The 19,365-nt window shown below is 52.1% G+C and overlaps 2 protein-coding genes across 16 annotated transcripts in view; one reads left to right on the forward strand and one right to left on the reverse strand.

Moving 5' to 3' along the window:
* The first annotated feature begins 603 nt into the window (after positions 1-603).
* On the forward strand, positions 604-12,827 carry IRF5 (interferon regulatory factor 5). 15 transcript variants are annotated; one of them, XM_015448022.3, is made up of 9 exons: positions 604-848; positions 5,202-5,407; positions 9,320-9,509; positions 9,973-10,037; positions 10,501-10,534; positions 10,708-10,968; positions 11,162-11,554; positions 11,644-11,762; positions 12,007-12,827. In XM_015448022.3, the coding sequence occupies exons 2-9, from the start codon at positions 5,213-5,215 to the stop codon at positions 12,250-12,252; spliced, it is 1,503 nt and encodes a 500-aa protein (XP_015303508.1). In that variant the 5' UTR covers positions 604-848; positions 5,202-5,212; the 3' UTR covers positions 12,253-12,827. The 15 variants fall into 15 exon arrangements, with proteins under 15 accessions (XP_015303508.1, XP_073892071.1, XP_015303507.1 ...); XM_015448021.3 differs by lacking the exon at positions 604-848 and adding an exon at positions 941-1,063 and having other exon boundaries at positions 5,050-5,407; XM_045388391.2 differs by lacking the exon at positions 604-848 and adding an exon at positions 941-1,063 and having other exon boundaries at positions 5,131-5,407.
* A 4,915-nt stretch (positions 12,828-17,742) lies between these two features.
* Positions 17,743-19,365, reverse strand: part of TNPO3 (transportin 3) — a 100,355-nt gene continuing 98,732 nt past the window's right edge. The window contains exon 23 of the mRNA XM_005550732.5: positions 17,743-18,937. The gene's annotated coding sequence lies outside the window, so the exon portion shown is untranslated. The remainder of the gene's footprint in view (positions 18,938-19,365) is intronic.

The raw sequence follows: 19,365 nt of genomic DNA on the forward strand, positions 1-19,365 counted from the left end.
GTTTGTCTTCCCTCTCACCAGCTCACCGACCGATGTCACCAGAATAAAGCCTTCTTCCCCGGCAATAAAGCTGTCTCAGTGATAGGCTTTCTGTGCGGTGAGCGGCCAGACCTAGACCAAACCCCTGGCTATCCATAGCAAAATCATAAGCAAAATTAACCAGGAAGCTTTTTGCACCCTGGAACCCCACGCGGGAGGGGAAGTCAAGGCAGACTTTCCAGAGAAGGTGATGCTGAAACAAATTTTGAAGAGAAGGAACAGGAGGTGTGAATGTGGAGGTCCTGGGACGAGGTTCTTTATGGAATCGAAAACGGTTCAGAACCACAGATGGACGGTCAAGGTAGCAGTGAGAGGAGGTGGGACAGGAGGTGGGACAGGCGACCACGCCACTGCCCCTGGGATGATTGGAAGGCGACTTAGGAGGGGAGCTGGGGCGAGACAGGTACAGGGGTTGAGGATGAGAAAGGCACAGAGTGACTAGAGGATTCCTGCCTGCAAGCACGTCTGGAAGGGGTGTCTGGATCCTGGGGGCAGCGACTGTGCTCTAGGGGCGACAGCCGCCCTCGCCAGGGGTACAGACAGGCGACAGGAGGACTTAGGGCTGTGGGTTGGCCACACTACGCCCTCATTTGTGTGCAGCCCCGGAGGACCAGCGTGGGGAAGCACCCCCACCCTCTCCCAGGGCCCAACCGAGCACTGCAGCGGGAGGCACGGGGTTGTCAAATGACAGTTTTACGGTTCCAGATTGCCAAAAGAGCCAGTGGCCAGTCTAGCGCATCGCGCCGACTGGCATCTCTCTGGAGGCCCTGGGCCTGGCCCGAGGCTCAGCCCGGATCTGCAGTTGCCAGGTCAGTGCGGGGCCCGGAGTGGATTCGCGGGGCGGGGCGGGGCACTGCCCGCGCCCGGAGCTCGGCAGCAGCTGCCCAGGGGCGGGGGCGGTGAGACACGGAAGTGCCCGGCTGGTTGGCGGACCGGCGGGAGGCGCAGCCTGGGCAGAGCCCAGCTTGGTCCCGCCGCCCGGCCGGTGTTCCCGAGCGCAGCCACGCAGGCGCACCGCAGACAGGTGGGTCCAGTCCGCCGCGCTCTTCTCTCTGCGTCCCCGCCTGGCGCGCCCTGAGGGTGGCGGGAGCGGTGCCGGCTACTGCCCCCAAGTCTAGGCCTAGACTGGGGCCCGCGCCCTCCAGGCACCCGCGGGCGGCGGGATGGGGACTGGAGTAGGGCGGGGTCCGCGTCCAGCTGCGCCTGAGGACCGAGAACGGGTGGGTGCCTACAGCAGGGTGCGCCCCACCGGCCTGGGACTTCCAAGGCGTGGTTTGGGGTGCTGGCGCCCGGGGAGCCCCGTGACCCAGGCGGCGCAGTCGGCACCGCTACAGGGAGCGGGGGGCGCCGGCTCTGCTGTTCTCCCTCTCCCTCGCCATCGCCCAGAATGGGGGCGATTGCGGGCACCCCGCTGGAGGCTGGCTTGGGCCCCTGAGGAGCGAGGCCCGATCCTTACTTTCGATGCACTCGCCCTCGCTCTTACCGGGCCACCCTCACCCTTTTGGAAAAGAGGATGAGGTTAAATCGTTCATCCCTCGGGATCTTCAGGCCAATGGCAGGAACTGCGCAAGAGTTTGGGGGAAGATGGTGTTAGGTAGAGGCTCCGTCTGTCCCTGGGCTTGCGGCCGGGAATGGTAGACTCTGGTCTCCCGAGCAGCGGAGAAGGATGGGGTGCAATAGTTCCTGGGCTGAAGGATGGGGTGCAATAGTTCCTGGGCTGGTTTCCGTAGGTCCTGTCCCAGAACTCAAGGCGGCAACAATGAAGAGGCTAAACGTTGAAAAAAAAGTGAGGCTAGCGTGGCCGGGATGCGTGGGGAGATGGTTGTCTCCGGACCCCGGGAGGGGCGGGAGCGGGTACCCGGGAGCAGAGGCGGGAGTAGGGGACTTTCCCAGTCTCGCAGCCACTCTGGGCACAGCAGGGCGAGGACGGGGTGCTGCTCCTCCAGCAGCAGGAGGAGAGGTCCAGAGGCCGACCCTGGAGGTGGGGGTGGCTCCGCGGGCTGGCCCAAGGGGTGTGCCCCAGCGGAGCCCGCGAGAGGAGTGGGGGCGGAGGGGAGGGGGGAGCAGGGGCGGAGGACTGGGCTGGGCCTGGGCTCCTCGAGGGCCCAGAATGAGGATAAGTGGCCAGGATCAGAGAGGGCTCGGCTGTATCGATGTAGGAAACTGTAGGCCCTCAGAAGGCCCTCTGGCATGACCTCGCCTTCCTGTCCCCACCCCCAGTAGTTATGGGGCCTGGGGTGCTGGGGCTGAGGGGCTCCAAGAGTCTAGGGAAGCACTGGGAAATCACCCCTTTTTATCTCAAGGCCCTACTTTGCGGTTTTCCCCCTGTACCCTGGTCTTCCCCTACCCTGACCCTGGGAGGAAGCTTCTTCCTGGGCACCCTTTGCCCCAGAGCCTCAGCCTGTCGGACCAGGTGGGCAGCAGGGCCCAGGGTGTGGGAAGCTCACCCGGAGGGGTGGGATTTGGGGTCAGGGCCTGTACAGGGAACCCCTTGTCCTCTCCCTGAGCTGGGTGTGGGTTTGCAAGGAGACATGTGACCCAGACCAACCCTGGGAGCAGCAGGGCTCCTGCTGTCTGGCCACTCTTACTAGGACTGCTGTGGCACTTCCTCCCCTAGTGGCCCCCCGGTGCCCACGAATTGCAGATCCTGGGTGGTGGGGGCACTGTCTCCTGGGACTCCAGCAGGGTTCTGGGGTGAGCTGTGGGCTCGCCCTACCTCAGCAGGTCCTCTAGGACTGCCCACTGGATGCTTCGCTCCCTCACACACTTGTAGGGGCTTCCTCAGGCCCTCAGCTGTTGGATTTCCCCACTTTCTGGGGCTCAGGTCCGTTGACTTAGGTCTAGGGCTGCATGCATTTCACCCAGAGCCTCCGGAGCCCTATGATGGCAGACCTGTTCTGACACCAAACTTCCAAAGTCATGGGCCTTGATTAGGGTGGTCTAAATCAGACCTAGCCCTTTTCTGGGCAGGAGGGAGCTTCTGGGAGGATGGATGCTGCTTGGGTTAGAGCTTGTGTGGACCTGGCTGCAGGCAAAAGCCTTGAGGCTGAGTCCCTTCTGTGGCATGGTGGACAGACCCTCGCTCATCACAGATGCGCTTGTCGCGGGAGCTCCTTCTCCACACCCCTCCCTAAGCTCCTTGTATGGACGCAGCCCTCTGACACTGAGGCCGGAGTTGTCATTTCAAAACCTTGCTCTGTATTAAACAGCCGTGTTGGGCAGGGCCAGACTGCTGGACTGACAGCAGGGGGCAGGCAGCTGGACCCTCTGATCTCCCCAGTGGCACCAGCACCTCCCGGCCTCGGCCCAGGGGGTCATCAGGGAAGCTCTCCCCGATTCTGCACAGACAGAGCTTCCTCTGTCCACCCTCACTCGGCCAGAATTGTGTGCTGCTGGTGACTGGCACCCCTCTATTCTAGGGTCAAGGCCTCTCAGGGATCTACAAATACAAATATGAGTGGGCGCACGCCCATGCTACAAACCACACCAAATGCACAAAGACTGCCTGCAGGTGTGGGGTGTGGGGAACAGCTCTGGGTGGGAGGTTGGAAATTTGGTCTGGGGGACCCACTCGACTCCCTCCGTCAGCCCACAGTCAGTTTGGTTTCTGAGTTGTCCCAGTCCAGCCACTTTCGTTTCCCCTGGGGCTGGGTGGAGGCTGGGGCAGAAAGCGGAACTGAGCCCCCATGTTCTGAGGTCGGGGCAGGGCTGGAGCGTTCTGAACACCTCCCAGTCCCAGCCCCTGGGCCAGGCAAGGCCGGCCGGCCTTACGTCTCCTGGGTTGGTGGCAGCCGAGCTGGGCTCTGAGGGAGGCCTACAATGTGAGACGCTAGCAGTTCAGAGGCAGCACGAGGCAGGTGCAAACCCAAAAGGTACTGGGCAGGGAATTTCAGGGGAAACTGAGGTTCCGTGCTGCAAGGCCCAAGCAGGCCCAGAAAGACAGAGGGAGTTCAGCTCGAACCTTTGCTCCTTACTTGCTGAGCGACACGTTCACTTCTGATGGGCTGTGCTGTATAATGGCCCAGTCCTTTCTGTCTTCCACACAGGGGTCTCAAGTGAAGGGCCAAGGGCATGGGTAAGGGGAGGAGAGAGAGAGAGGAGGGGGCTCAGGACTGTGAAGAGTTTCCGGTTCTGGGCTGGAGAGGGAGTTTGGCGGGTGGAGGGGAGGAGGCAGGGTCCCTCTGGCCTGACTCCAGGGAGGCAGCGAAGCTGTGGCCTGAGAGGTGGGGATCGTGCCCCTGGGTAGGTAGTGGTTAGAGCTGTGGTTTCTGTTTCCTGCAGACTTCCTAACAGGCTCCGGCAGGCGTTAGGGCCTTCCTAAGGGCTACACCAATGCGTGTCCAGTGGGAGGAGAAGGGGGAGGACCAAGAATCTAGATGAATGGCCCTAGAGAAGTAACGTCTAAGTTTGGTGGCCGCTGTCGTTGGAGGTGGTTGAGTTGGTTGATGGGATTTATCTAAAGACGTTGAGGTTGGGGAACTTCCTCCCGGAGGGAAACTGAGGAAGAAAGGTAGCTCTGAGAGTTGGGTGAAGAAACCCACCCTCCATTCACATGTTCTGCTTTCCTCTGAGGGCAGGTGTCCTTGAGAGCTCGAGATGAGATTCTTGTTGAGGGCATCTCCGGAGGGGACTCTCAGGGGACAGGGGTGAGAAAACTTGGGCAGAGAAGAATTGAACCAGGGGTGTGGACTGAGCGGGAGGTTGCCTTCAGGCTGATCCCACGGAGCACTCGCTGCCCCAAGTAGCCCAGCTTGAGACAAGATAGCCAGGCTTTTGTCCCTTGTGTCAGGCAGTCTGGCTGTGGGCTGCCCCCCCAAGAGCGAGGGGTGGGCCTAACCTGTGGGGTGAGTAGTGGAAGGCAGTTCTCTGGCCAATGGGCTGCTCGCTACTGTCAGCAGTTGGAGAATAGATGCCTCCGCCCGGTAAAGGGCGTCTGGGGCTGTGCCCGCAGCATTCACTAACTCGTAACTCTCTTTCCCTTCACCCAAACACAAAATTCCATGACACTAGACAAGAAAGTTGATGCTTGGAAAAGACAATTGGCCTTAAATACCTAGATGGACTGGAGAGACCATCCCTTGTGGCCCACAGCTTGACCTCTGAGCACCCTGTCTCCGTCCACCTGCGGACCTGCTGAGGCTCCCCCTGGCTTTCTCCTGCAGACCCTTCTGCCATGAACCAGTCCATCCCAGGCGCTCCCACCCCGCCCCGCCGCGTGCGGCTGAAGCCCTGGCTGGTGGCCCAGGTGAACAGCTGCCAGTACCCAGGGCTTCAATGGGTCAACGGGGAAAAGAAATTATTCTACATCCCCTGGAGGCATGCCACGAGGCATGGTCCCAGCCAGGACGGAGATAACACCATCTTCAAGGTAAGCCCTGGCGAGGAGGTTGGCTGGACCTCCAGAGCACCCTGTCCCCAGAAGAGGATCGCATATAACACACACAGGCAGCTCCTCAAGACTGGCCACCCACCCAGCTAGCACGCTGCCACTGATGCCAGGCCCGGACTAAGGGGATGCAGACGTAGCCACAGGGCACACCTTTTTCCTTTTTTTTTTCTTTTTTTTTTTTGAGACAGAGTCTCGCTCTGTAGCCCAGGCTGGAGTGCAGTGGCACAATCTCAGCTCACTGCAACCTCTGCCTCCTGGGTTCAAGCGATTCTCCTGCCTCAGCCTCCTGAGTAGCTGGGATTACAGGCATGAGCTGCCGCGCCTGGCCTAGGGCACACCTTTTCTAACCTTCACCCTAGAGCAGTGTGGGAACTGAGGGTCCCCAGAAGGCCTTCCCATAATTTGTCCTACTCACCCTTTGCTCTTATCTCACTGCTATTACTCATGAGGACTTGTTCAGTGCACACATATGCTAAAGGAAGCCAACAATCACCCATCATCTTTCTTTTTTTGAGATGGAGTCTCGTTTTGTTGCCCAGGCTGAAGTGCAGTGGCACGATCTCAGCTCACTGCAAGCTCTGCCTCCCAGGTTCCTGCCATTCTCCTGCCTCAGCCTCCCAAGTAGTTGGGACTACAGGTGCCCGCCACCACACCCGGCTAATTTTTTTGTATTTTTAGTAGAGACGGGGTTTCACCATGTTATCCAGGATGGTCTCGATCTCCTGACCTCATAATCTGCCTGCCTCAGCCTCCCAAAATGTTGGGATGACAGGTGTGAGCCACTGTGCCCGGCCCACCCATCATCTTTCTAAAAATTTTATTTTTAAATTAATATACCCCCATAAATATATGGGGTACACAGTGATGATTTGATAAGTACAGTGATCAGATCAGGTACTTAGCATATCCATAATCTCAAACATTTGTCATTTCTTTGTGTTGGGAACAAACTATTTTTAATATAAGATTCAGATATATCATCAATCTTTTAATTTTTTGATTTTCTAATTTTTTTAGAGGCAGGGCCTAACTCTGTTGACCAGCTCCATTTTTTTTTTTTTTTTTGAGACAGGGTCTCACTCTGTCACCCAGGCTGGAGTGCAGTGGCGCAGTCTTGGCTCACTGCAGCCTCTACCTCCCAGGCTCAGGTGAGTCTCCCATCTCAGCCTCCTGAGTAGCTGGGATTACAGGTGCCTGCCACCACACCTGGCTAATTTTTTGTACTTTTAGTAGAGACTTTGCCATGTTGCCCAGGCTGGTCTCCAACTCCTGGACTCAAGCAGTCCGCCCACCTCAGCCTCCCAGAGTGCTGGAATTACAGGTGTGAGCCACTGTGCCTGGCCCAATCTTTTTTTTTTTAACTGACATATTACAACTGTACATATATACTCCCCCCCCTCCTTTTTTTTTTTTGAGATGAGGTGTTGCTCTGTTGCCTAGTGTTGCACCACTGGTGAGCAGTGGTGCAGTCATAGCTCACTGCAGCCTCCAACTCAGCTCAGGTGATCCTCCAGTCTCAGCTCCCCGAGTAGCTGTGACTACAGTTGCATGCCACCATGCCCAGCTAACTCTTTTTTTTTTTTTTTTTTTTTGAGATGGAGTCTTGCTCTGTCACCCTGGCTGCAGTGGCGCAATCTCAGCTCACTGCAACTTCTGCCACCTGGGTTCAAGCAATTCTCCTGCTTCAGCCTCCCAAGTAGCTAGGATTAAAACCCCCATTGTCATGCAGGCTGTCTTAATGTTTCCCTTTTTTTCAACCTCAATTATGAATTTTTTTTTTTTCTGTCTTTGAAGTAAAGACAGGATTTCACCATCTTGGGCAGGCTGGTCTTGAACTCCTGACCTCGTGATCCACCTGCCTCGGCAAAGTGCTGGGATTACAGGCGTGAGCCACCGTGCCCAGCCTAATTTTTTGATTTTGATTTTTGTAAAGATGAGTTCTCGCTTTGTTGCCCAGGCTGGTCTCAAGCTCGGGGGCTCAAGTGATCCTCCCACCTCAGCCTCCTGAGTAGCTGGTATTACAGGCGCAAGCCACTGTGCTCTCTCCAGTAATCTTAATGCTAGGACGTACCTAGCATAACAGTTTTTGCTTACATTTTTAGTTTTTTTGCACGTGTGTGTATATAGAATGCAAAATTGGAATCAAGTGATATATCTTGATTTGTAACCTGGATGTTTTTCACCCTATATCAGGATCAGCTTTCCTTTCCAACATACGTCCACATCACTTTTCGTGACTGTAGAATTTCCACTGGAATGGCTTAGCACAATTTGCTCACCGGGTCTGGGTTTTTGGATACTTGAGGTTGCTTTTAAAACCTGAACTTGAAACCCCCATTGTCATGCAGGCTGTCTTATGTTTCCCTTTTTTTCAACCTCAATTATTTTGAGGGTTGATTTCCTAGACTTAAAAATTGCTGGGTCAAAGGCAATGCTTATTTTTTAAAAGTTTGGATACATATTTTCTTAGTTTTTGGACTTGATCCTTACCTTTCCAAAATTCTTTTGCTAATCCATTTTTTATTTTTGTATAGGTAATACAGTCACAAAATTCAACATTAAAAGGCATAGAATGGTTTACAGCAAAAAGTCTCCCTCCTTCCCTGGCTCACCACCACCCACTCCCCTCCCTAACCTTTCCCTAGAGGCAGCCGTGTTATCATTTTCTTGTTTAGCCTTCCTGAGAGATTTTTATGCACATATAAGTAAATATGCACTATCCTTTCCTCTATTTTCATAAGAAATGCTAGATATCTGCATTTTTTCTATACTTCATACTTCTTGATGATTGCTACATGTCAGTATGTAAACAGTTTCCTGCTTTTTCTTTTTTTGTGCCGCCCAGTATTTCATTCAATGGGTTGGCCATAATTTCACCAGCCCCTCATTGATGGATGTTGCATTGGGTATTTTCAGTCATCTTTTACACACAGTGCTGCTGCAAATAACCTTGTTTGTGCAATATTTTGTGTGAATGCAGCTATGATATTTAGGATGAATTCCTAGAAATCAAAGAGCTGGGTTAAAGGGTAGAAATAAACATTGGTAGTCCTCACCTCGCCTAATTGCCATTCAAAATAATACCAGCAGCTCCAGTGTCTCAAGCCCGTCCTATGTGTGGGCATAGCTCTGAGTGCTTTACGGACATCAACCCCCCTCATTTTTTTTTTTTTTTTTGAGATAGGGTATCACTCTGTTGCCCAGGCTGCAGTGCAGAGCATGACTGATCATGGCTCACTGCAGCCTCGAACTTCCTGGCTCAAGCAATCCTCCCACCTCAGCCTCCTGAGTAGCTGGGACCACAGGCACCCACCACTATGCCCAGCTAATTTTTGTAGAGACAGGAGTCTTGTTATGTTGCCTAGGCTGGTCTCCAACTCCTGGGCTCAAGCGATCCTCCCACCTTGGCCTCCCAAAATGTTGGGATGACAGGTGTGAGCCACTGTGCCCAGTCGACATCAACCCCTTGAGTCTTTACTGCCACTCCATGAGGTGAGCACTGTGAGGAGATCAAGACAAAGGGAGGCAGTGACGTGGCCTGGCACACAGCTGGCAGGGGGCACATTCCAGATTGAAACCCAGCCTGGCTCCAGAGTGCTCATCCTTATCCCCCACGCTGTCCTCCTTAGAGATCACACTGATTCACCCTCCTAGGAGCAGGGACTACAGATGCATCTCATAGCCCTAGATTTCATGGAGCTTGCTGGCAGCCTTAGGGCTGGGGCAGGACTGTGGCAGACTTCCACGTTGCAAACCAGGTCTGGGGCTCAGCGAGGCTCAGCTTGTGGCCGAAGTTCTCCCCACACAGTGGGGTCTCCTACGGAACGGTAGGCAGACTGGGGTTGTGGTGGAGACGAGGTTCTCTGTGGTGGCTGTCTCTTCCTGCCCCAGGCCTGGGCCAAGGAGACTGGGAAATACACTGAAGGCGTGGATGAAGCTGATCCGGCCAAATGGAAGGCCAACTTGCGCTGTGCCCTTAACAAAAGCCGGGACTTCCGCCTCTTCTACGATGGGCCCCGGGACATGCCACCTCAGCCCTACAAGATCTACGAGGTCTGCTCCAATGGCCCTGCTCCCACAGGTATCAGGCCTAGCCCTCTGTGGGCCACCTGGGAGGCTGTGCAATGTCCCGGCCCCCAGTCTTGAGCTCTTGGGTGCAGGCAGGCCCAGGGCCCCTCTAGTGGGCAGTGGTCCAGGACATGATGCGGGGGCTCCTGCTAGGTCATGACACCCAGGGTTCCCAGGAGTGGCTGGGATGGGTCACTGGCAGATTAGGAATGGCTTGGCGTGCAGTCAGGGACCTGGGTGCTTCTTCCTTACCATTGCTCTCGTTTTGGCTTCTGGCTCCAGCCGCGGTCTCATGGCCCATGGAGTTGGGGAGGTCCTTCCCAATCCTGGTGGCTGTACTCTCCACCGCGCCCTGTGTTGGGGAAGCTTTGGGGAGGGCAGAAGCTGCACAGGAGCTACAGGCAGCCTCTCAGGGGATCTTGCTTCTCCTGACGTTGACTCCCTTACTGCCCTGCTTTTCTCTCCCTGCTGTGCAGACTCCCAGCCCCCTGAGGATTACTCTTTTGGTGCAGGAGAGGAGGAGGAGGAGGAAGAGGAAGAGGTGAGTGTGGGAGGGGGAGGCAGGTGGAGCCCTGGACGGGCTCTCTGCTGTCCCCACTGGCCTTAGGTTTCCGCAGCCCCGCTCCCCTGGAGCCCCATGGCCCTCTCAATGGCTCTTCACCTTGTTTCTTCTCCTGGAATTCTGAATGATAGGAGCACAGTCCCCACCTGCTCCTTCCTGGGGCGTTGTCGTTACCCCGCATGTGTGACCCACACAGCAGTTAGGGCTTGGTAGGTCTGACTCCCCGTAGAAGGCAAATGAGGAAAGTGAGGCACAGGGCTTTTCTGACCTGCCTGGGATGGACAAGCTGGGACCGGAGGCAGGGTCTTGCCTGAGCTAAGCTGAGGCTAGGGCAGTTGCCTCGTGGTTCTTGCATGTTACTTCCCCAGCCCCAGGTCAGTGGAATGACTTGTCCTCCCTTCTCTCCCATCTCTTCCCTCCCTTGCCGGTGGTGTCCCTTCAGCTGCAGAGGATGTTGCCAAGCCTGAGCCTCACAGGTGGGGCCGGGAGGTGGTGGTTGGGGGTCTAGTATACAGAGAAGCTACAGGTACCATAGGTACCTGGGAGGGGGCTAATGGGAGGCTGGGGTGGCCCAGGGCTGGGAGTAGGTGGGCCCGGGAGGCAGTTCTTGGAGGTGGCACTGACAGCCGTCCACATGCACTTTCTGTAGATGCAGTGCAGTCTGGCCCCCACATGGCACCCTATTCTTTACTCAAAGATGATGTCAAGTGGCCGCCCACTCTGCAGCCGCCCGTGGTGCTGGGTCCCCCTGCTCCAGACCCCAGACCCCTGGCTCCTCCCCCTGGCAACCCTGCTGGCTTCAGGGAGCTTTTCCCTGAGGTCCTGGAGCCTGGGCCCCTGGCTGCCAGCCTGCCCCCTGCAAGCGAACAGCTCCTGCCTGACCTGCTGATCAGCCCCCACATGCTGCCTCGTAAGGACCCGCGGCTGGGCACGGGGAAGCAGTGCTGGGGGATTGGGGTAGGATTGGCAAGGAGGGTGGAGGGTGCTGCAGCTCCTTGGGAGGGGAAAGTGGGAGAGCGGATGGGGCTGGGCCTGGACACTGGGCTGCAGAACGGGGAGGCACAGGGCTCAAGGATGGGATGGGCCTGCCTTCTGCCCCACAGTGACTGACCTGGAGATCAAGTTTCAGTACCGGGGGCGGCCACCCCGGGCCCTCACTATCAGCAACCCCCATGGCTGCCGGCTCTTCTACAGCCAGCTGGAGGCCACCCAGGAGCAGGTGGAACTCTTTGGCCCCATAAGCCTGGAGCAAGTGCGCTTCCCCAGCCCTGAGGACATCCCCAGCGACAAGCAGCGCTTCTACACGAACCAGCTGCTGGATGTCCTGGACCGCGGGCTCATCCTCCAGTTACAGGGCCAGGACCTGTATGCCATCCGCCTGTGTCAGTGCAAGGTGTTCTGGAGTGGGCCTTGTGCTTCAGCCCATGACTCATGCCCCAACCCCATCCAGCGGGAGGTCAAGACCAAGCTCTTCAGCCTGGAGCATTTTCTCAATGGTGAGGGCCCGAAGCCATGGTCCTCCTGGCCACCTCTTGCCCAGGGGTGTGGTTCCAGCCTCTGACTAGGGACCTTGATTTTGATGCAGAGCTCATCCTGTTCCAGAAGGGCCAGACCAACGCCCCACCACCCTTCGAGATCTTCTTCTGCTTCGGGGAAGAATGGCCTGACCGCAAACCCCGAGAGAAGAAGCTCATTACTGTACAGGTACGTCTCCTCTGCCCCAAAGTCGGCCTTGGCTTGAAAACTGGGGAATCCTGGGGCCAGGCCCTTGCCCCAGGCTGGAGGCTCAGGGCTCCCTGAGCAGCGTGAACTTGGCTGCCAGAGACCATCAAGGCTCAGGGCCAGAGAATGCAGTCTATTACTCACCCCTGATGGCTGCCCTCATGCACAGCTGGATCTGGCAGCCCTGTCATGGGTCTCCCTGTCTCATCTCCTCTTTGCCTCCCAGGTAGTGCCTGTAGCAGCTCGATTGCTGCTGGAGATGTTCTCAGGGGAGCTATCTTGGTCAGCTGATAGTATCCGGCTACAGATCTCAAACCCAGACCTCAAAGACCACATGGTGGAGCAGTTCAAGGAGCTCCATCACATCTGGCAGTCCCAGCAGCGGTTGCAGCCTGTGGCCCAGGCCCCTCCTGGGGCAGGCCTCGGTGCTGGCCAGGGGCCCTGGCCCATGCACCCAGCTGGCATGCAGTAACAGGCTGCAGATGGTGACTGGCCCTGGCTTCCTGGGTGGCTGTGTGGACTGATGTGGAGGTGTGACAGCCCCAGTGAGCACCTGGTTGGCTGCAGGGTCCTACCTCTGGGTTTCCTGGAAGTGGATGTGGGCCAGGAAGAAGAGGGAGAAAGGCCCGAGCCCCTGCCTTCCCAGGCCTATCTGTCCTTGTCTCAATTGTTTCTGGTCTGGTCAGCCTGGCTCTCGAGAAACTCGGCCATGAGCAGGGAAGGAACTCCCTCAACCTTGGTGCCTAGTTGTATAGGAGGAATTGCCTAAGGGTGGCCCACTCTTGTGATTGCCCCATTTCCTCTGGCAGGAAAAGCCAGAGTGTTGTGGGCCAAGTCCCCCGCACAGGGCCTCTGCAGGGCATGGCCCTGATTTCCCTGGTTTGAGCCTCACTTCCTCATCTCCCTCTCCTCTGAGATAATATGAGTGAGCACTTAGGTATCACATCAGATGCTCAAGGCTGGCAGCTACCCCCCTTCTTGAGAGCCCAAGAACCTGAGTAGAAAGAATTTTTATGTATTTTTGGATTAATAAATGTTAAAAACAGACTCAGCTGTTTCTTTCCTTTTTCTACTACCAGTTGCTCCCATGCTGCTCCACCAGGCCCTGTTTCGGATGCCCGCTGGCCCACTCCTCAAGCACCTGCCCCCAGCTTGCAACCACTGGCACTGGGAGGGCCTGGATTCTGGGCTGATGAGTCAGTTGGGCCTTCATAAACACTCCCCTGGCTGGCTTTCCTTTCCAGGAGGAAGCTGGCTGAAGCAAGGGTGTGGATTTTTAAATGTGTGCACAGTCTGGAAAACTGTCAGAATCAGTTTTCCCATAAGAAATGGTGAAAAAGGGCAGGCTAGCATTGCAGCTGCATTTGGGACCATTCAAATCTGTCACTCTTTCATGTACATTCCTGTGCTATTAAATATGTCAGGGCAATGCATGCAAATCATCCTGATCTATTTAATATATTTATTACATTGTCCCCCGAGGTGGGGGCAGTGAGTTCTCACTCTTAGTCCCCTCAGAGCTGGTTGCTAAAGAACCTGGCACCTACCCCCTCTCATTTCCTCTGTGTCATCTCTGCACACTCCAGCCCCCTTTCTGCCTTCAGTCATTGAGTGGAAGCTGCCCCAGGCCCTTACCAGGTGCAGATGCCCCATCTTGAGGCCCAGCCATCAGAACTGTGAGCCAAATAAACCTTTTTCTGTGTAAATAACCCAGAAAGGTCTTCGTTTACAGCAACACAAAATGGATTAAACCCCCACAAATGTTCAAGGATACCTGGCCCCACAGCCTCATCCACAGAATATATATATTATCACTGTTTGGATTTTTGTCAACCTGACAGGTGAGATATTATCTCAGTGCCACTTCTTGTTATTAGCAAGGCCGAGTAGCTTTTCACATGGTTAAGTGACCAGTACAGATTTTTTTAAATAAACAATTTTAGAATGGTTTTAGATTTATGGAAAAGTTCCTAATAGAGTTCCCAAGGACCCACAGTTTCTCCAATTGTTAACACATTACTAAGGCACACTTGTGACAATAATGAAACCATGTGGACAATTACTATGAACTCAACTTCTTTATTTGGATTTCACAAGGTTTTCGGATATCCTTTTTCGGTTCCAGGATCCTATCCAAGGTATCACATTACATTCACTTGTCACATTCACTTGTCATTACTTGACGTGACATAGACCAGACTCCTCTGGTCTATGACAGTTTCTTAGACTTTTCTTGTTTTTGGTCTTGATGGTTTTGAGGAATACCGGCCATTTTTTAAAGCGTGTCCCCCAGTTTGGGCTTATCTGATGTATTTCTCATTTGTTTTTAGAGATAGGGTCTTTGCTCTGTTGCCCAGGCTGGAGTGCCATGGCGCAACCTTGAACTCCTAAGCGCAGGAGTTCCTCCCACATAGCTGGGGCTACAGGTGCACACCACTACACCTGGCTTTTTTTTTTTTTTTTTTTTTTTTTAAGAGACCTCATCTCAATATATTGCCCAGGCTGGTCTCAAACTCCTGGCCTCAAGTGATCTTCCCACTGTGGCCTCCCAAACAGCTGAAATTACAGGTATGAACCACTGTGTTCCACCCGTTTCTCATGGTTTTTGTATGGAAGACCACAGAGGTGAAGCATCATTCCCACTACATCATGTTAAGGGTGCATACTATTAACCTTATTTATTACTGTTTCTGACTGAGGTAGTGATAGGTTCCTCTATCATAAAGTTACTCTTCATCCTACCCGATGTTCTATATGTACACAGGTACAGTGATTTTAGAATTGTTCACCTGCATCCTCTTAAACTTCACCAACTAGAGTACAGTGATTACGTAGCGCTCCTTTTGTCTGTACTCTTAGTTTTCAATCATTTACAAAGGTGTGCACCTCTTTTCCACACAGGCCTGTGCAGTTCTATTCCCTCTTGAAATTTTCAATGTTTTGAGATTAGGAGATGGGAGATGTCACATACCTGGTTTCCAGCTTCTTCCAAAACACTGGCAAATACGAAAACACTGTCACACATTCCTCAAAGGCAATAATCAGCTGGAACTCTGGATGGGGAATATTCTCCCAGTTCAATATGGTCCTCTCCTGGCCTGCTTCCTTTCACTGCTCTCCGTGTCCCTAAGGGCATTTGAGTTTGCAACCCTTGATGAATGGTGGAGCAGGGAGACTGAGTGTAGACGAACTGGGGAGGCTTGGAAGGGCCAGGTGCCCCTCGCAACCAGAGTGGGCTGACTTCCCCAGTGCTGCTAGCAGTTGAGTAACTGCCAACAATCTTCCCTGAATTTCTATTTATTGGTTTCTTAAAAATAAAATGAAAACAACAATAAAAAACCTGGCTGTCACTTAAGATCTCTGTGTTGTAGTAGCCAGTTGTGGATGAACATTACCCAGAAGTGACGGATGTAACAAACTCCAGAGGTAAGGGCAGGCCACTGTGGTACAATTCACTGCTCCGAAGCCAGGCTAGAGCTCCCCTTGGTAGTACCTTTTGACTGCTCTGGTGGCCTGTGCTGGAGCTTACGTTGGAACCCACAGGACCTTGATGCCCACAGCCCTGGGGATGAACGCAGCCCTTTAGCCCCAGCAGTTTCTCTCCCTTCTTTCAAGCTCCTTGTCCCCACCAAGTTCATCCTTATAACCAACTAAATATACCCTTTTAAGACTCTCAGCTTTTCTTTGACATAAAGAACCTACCCTGGCTGGGTGCGGTGGCTCACCCCTTAGTCCCAGCACTTTGGGAGGCCAAGGTAGGCAGATCACAAGGTCAGGAGTTCGAGACCAGCCTGGCCAACATGGTGAAACCCCATCTCTACTAAAAATACAAATATTAGCTGGGTGTGGTGTTGGGTGCCCGTAATCCTAGTTGCTCGGGAGGCGGAGGCAGGAGAATCACTTGACCCCAGGAGGCAGAAGTTGCAGTGAGCTGAGATGCCGCCATTGCACTCCAGCCTGGGCAACACAGCAAGACTCCATCTCAAAAAAAAAAAAAAAAAAAGAAAAAACCTACCCTTTTCAGTCTCTGTAGAGTAGAAGATATCAATGGCTTTTCCCATTTTTGCTGAAGGAGCATTCTTGGAAGGCAATATTCTCATTTGCTGGTAATCTATCCCAAAGAATCAGGCACATCTGGTTGCAAAATCTTGAACCTTTAAGGTCTCTTGGTTGTGGCTTTCATCTGATGATTCACTTAAATCAGGGCCACACAAGGTAGACATTTACATAAACTCATGAATGTTGATGCCATTCAAAAGCACAATTTCCTTTATGTCTTAGGCATGCATTCTCAGTTACTGTTCTTTATAACAATTCCCTTCAGATACATAAGGATTACAAGTTACTATGTTTTAGTACAGTCTTGCTGGAAATAGCCCCAATGGATGATCCGTGTTCCACATAATCTTGACCAACATTTCACAGCTAATCCTATCATGGGAAGACAATTCTGTGGGGAGATGACTTAGGCAAGTTCAGATGCAGTTAGCTGACCTGCCCATGTGGACGGGAGATACTCATCCTATTTCTACTAGACAATGCCATACAGAAACACAGCATCTCCATTAGGTGAGCTGATCCTGAACAGTTCCTTTTTAAATTAAAATCTAGATGGGCATCCTTGCTCTGCCAAAAGCTTCAGAGCAGCCCTTTCAAATAATCTGTAAGGCTTAAGTAAGCAGTGAGGTTCTGACACCATTAATAACACAGGGCTGTTTGCAAAGCTATAGCTTTAGATATGCATTCCACAGGATGTTTTTCAGTGGCTTGGGAGGGTTGCATTAAGTCTTCCACACGTTTTTTTCAGTTCCCCACATAATAACCTGTGAAAACAGCCAAATTCCTTAAACAGAGCAAAATCAACTGGTTATTTCAAGGACCTATGGTTGGACAACACTTAAAGGTTTTATTATTTAGCCAGAGCATGAGAGGGATGGCTGGGGCAATGTGCTAATCCTTGGAATCTGATAATCACTCTAGACACTCAAGTTTTTTTCTCTCCTTCTATTATTGCCTCTTTAGAGATTAAAACCCTGTGTACCACTGATGTTATGCTGGAAGATTTGTTTCACCAATTCCTACTGTTCTGTAGCTTGAGGATTTATGCCCAGGAGTGAAAAAGTTAAAGTGACAGGCAAAGAAAAGGCAGAGAAGTGTCAGTATATCAACAACACTGCCAGATGTATCACATTAGAATACAGCTCCGCCGTTATTAGCTCAAAGCCCCACTGCCATAACAGACTGTTAGGATTCCATTTATTAAAAACTCTGGAAAATGCAAACTAATCTACAGTGACAGAAAACCAGTGGTTACGTGGAAATGGGGATAGATGGGAAGAGGCAGGAAGGAGGGATTACCTAGGGGTTCAAGGAAACTTTTGGCAATAAAGAGTATGTTCACTACCACCCAGGAGGCGGAGCTTGCAGTGAGCCGAGATTGCACCACTGCACTCCAGCCTGGGTGACAGAGCGAGTCTCAAAAAAAAAAAAAAGTGTGTTCACTACCCTGACTGTGATAACGGTTTCATGGATGTATCTTATGTCAAAGCTTATCAAAGTGTGTACCTTAAACACATGCAGATTATGTTAATGATACTTCAATAAAGTTTTTTTTTTTTTTAAGATCAATAAATCTGTAGGTCAGGAAACTGTCTATTTGTGTGGCCACAATAGAAAAACCATACCACACTGTTTAACATGAAAGAGTAACCCAACTCCCTTTCCCATGGAGCTACACGAAAGAGTAAAATGTAAGCGTCACGAGTTTTGGTGTGAATTAGGAGAATAAAAGGTGCAGAATGAGCCACTTCCCTGAAGTCTGAAGGGTCTGTGGCATCAGGGGCCTGCCCTTTCAACTCCATCCCCAGATGTCTATCAGGTACCAAAGGCTGACTCCATAGCTAGTCTAGCTGAACCATTTCTGAGCTACAAGGCAGTGAATGAAAGTAAAAACAAACACTGGTTAAATTTTAAAAATTTATTCTTTTTCTTTTGTTGCTGTTGATTTGTTCTTGAGATGGCTACAACACCAGACAGAACAGTGCCCTCATATCTGATGGCTGTGCAGGGCTGCACTCCTTTGAAACATTAAGATCTGTTTTGGGCTTCCCTCTTTGGCCTCACCCTCCCCTTGAAATCAAGTCATTTCCACACTTTTTAGTAAAATACTAAATGACACATCATCCCTTGTTAGCCCTGTAAACATTTTTTCTCCACACACCCTCCCTCTTTTTTTTCTCTCATGTCTGTGGGTGAATAATTTACTAAGAAAAAAAACCTTAAAAAACAAAAACTTACACATTTATATCCTGCACCCCCCACCCCACCCCAGTTTTGGCTCTTCTGTCCAAGGCAGACAACAACCTGATGTGGATTGGAAGTGGACTGAGATATGGTTATGGATGTATGGTTCAGATATCCATAAATTCTGACCCTGGCAGGTCCTGAGCATCACCAATGTGACCACAATAGAAAGCAGAATAGGCTCCTTGCTTACTCCTCCTTGTCTAAACAACTCTAAAGGTGGGAAGAAACAGCTGGGGAAGGTAGAAGAAATTTCTACTCATTTGCATTTAAAAGGAGGGGAGAGAGAAAGAGAAGGAAGGGGAGAAGAGGAAACAGAGGACAAAACAATAGAAAACCTGAACAAATGACCCTGACCCTCTTCTTCCAATTGCAGCTATTTAATTCATGTGAATCCCTACATTATCCCCAAGTAAATTTTTTGTTTCACAGAAAGCTTGTCCTTTTGTTTTTCCATGTGCACGTGCGCACTGGCGCTTGTGCGTGTATGTGTGTGTGTGCATGTGTCATTTGCTACCAGGTGAATGTTTCAGTTCTGGTTTCTGTTTAGTTTTCCTTTTTTTTCTTTTTTCTTTACTTAAAATTATTTTTCCTTTTAGAAAGTTCACCAGGAAACCAGCTCCCCTCCCACCACGCCGGGCAGGCCACAGCCATCTTTTTAAAAACCGCGCTGATTTTCCCTCACACCCCCAAACAGGAACTCCTCAGGATGGCCTCAGAAGGCTGGAGTCTCTCCCTGTCTGGCGGGACACCCTGGTGGCGGTGAAGGCCCCTCTGCCACAACGGAGGTTTCTGATTGTGGGACACAGTCTGGTTTTTGTTTTCTTCCTGTCTTCTAATTAAAAAAGACATTCCTGACAAAAGAGATAAGATAGTCAATAACTGCACCAGAAAACAGAGCATTTAGTATAATCAACTTAAGGCAGAGGTTTCTGTATTTCCTCAGGTACCTCATTCTGAAGTTTGCCATAAGAACTCAGAAAAAAAAAAAAATAAAAGTCTGGAGTTTTAACTTGTGGGTTCAAGGGAGCTACTGCATTAATGAGACACCATCTGCAGCGTGTTTCCAATGCTGAGTGTGCTGTGGAAACAAGGGATGATGTGTCAGGAGGGCAAAGAGCCAACAGGTCCAGGTCTCCCATTCAAAGCAACCAGGGAAGTTCCACCTCAGTCTGCTAAATCCCACAGGCTTCATGTCGATTTTATTTTGAAACAAGGCTTTGCCTACCAACCAGTTAAAAATAAAACACCAATTTAGATGCTATCGAAAGGATACTGTATT

This window comes from Macaca fascicularis, chromosome 3, assembly GCF_037993035.2.
Source record: "Macaca fascicularis isolate 582-1 chromosome 3, T2T-MFA8v1.1".
Taxonomy (NCBI): domain Eukaryota; kingdom Metazoa; phylum Chordata; class Mammalia; order Primates; family Cercopithecidae; genus Macaca; species Macaca fascicularis.

What these genes read in the sequence shown, in the direction of transcription:
- IRF5 (XM_015448022.3), top strand. Translation starts at nt 5,213, where the DNA reads ATGAACCAGTCCATCCCAGGCGCTCCCACCCCGCCCCGCCGCGTGCGG. An exon ending in GAGATAACACCATCTTCAAG is followed by an intron (nt 5,408 to 9,319) that starts GTAAGCCCTGGC and finishes TTCCTGCCCCAG; the next exon opens with GCCTGGGCCAAGGAGACTGG. An exon ending in AGAAGCTCATTACTGTACAG is followed by an intron (nt 11,763 to 12,006) that starts GTACGTCTCCTC and finishes TTTGCCTCCCAG; the next exon opens with GTAGTGCCTGTAGCAGCTCG.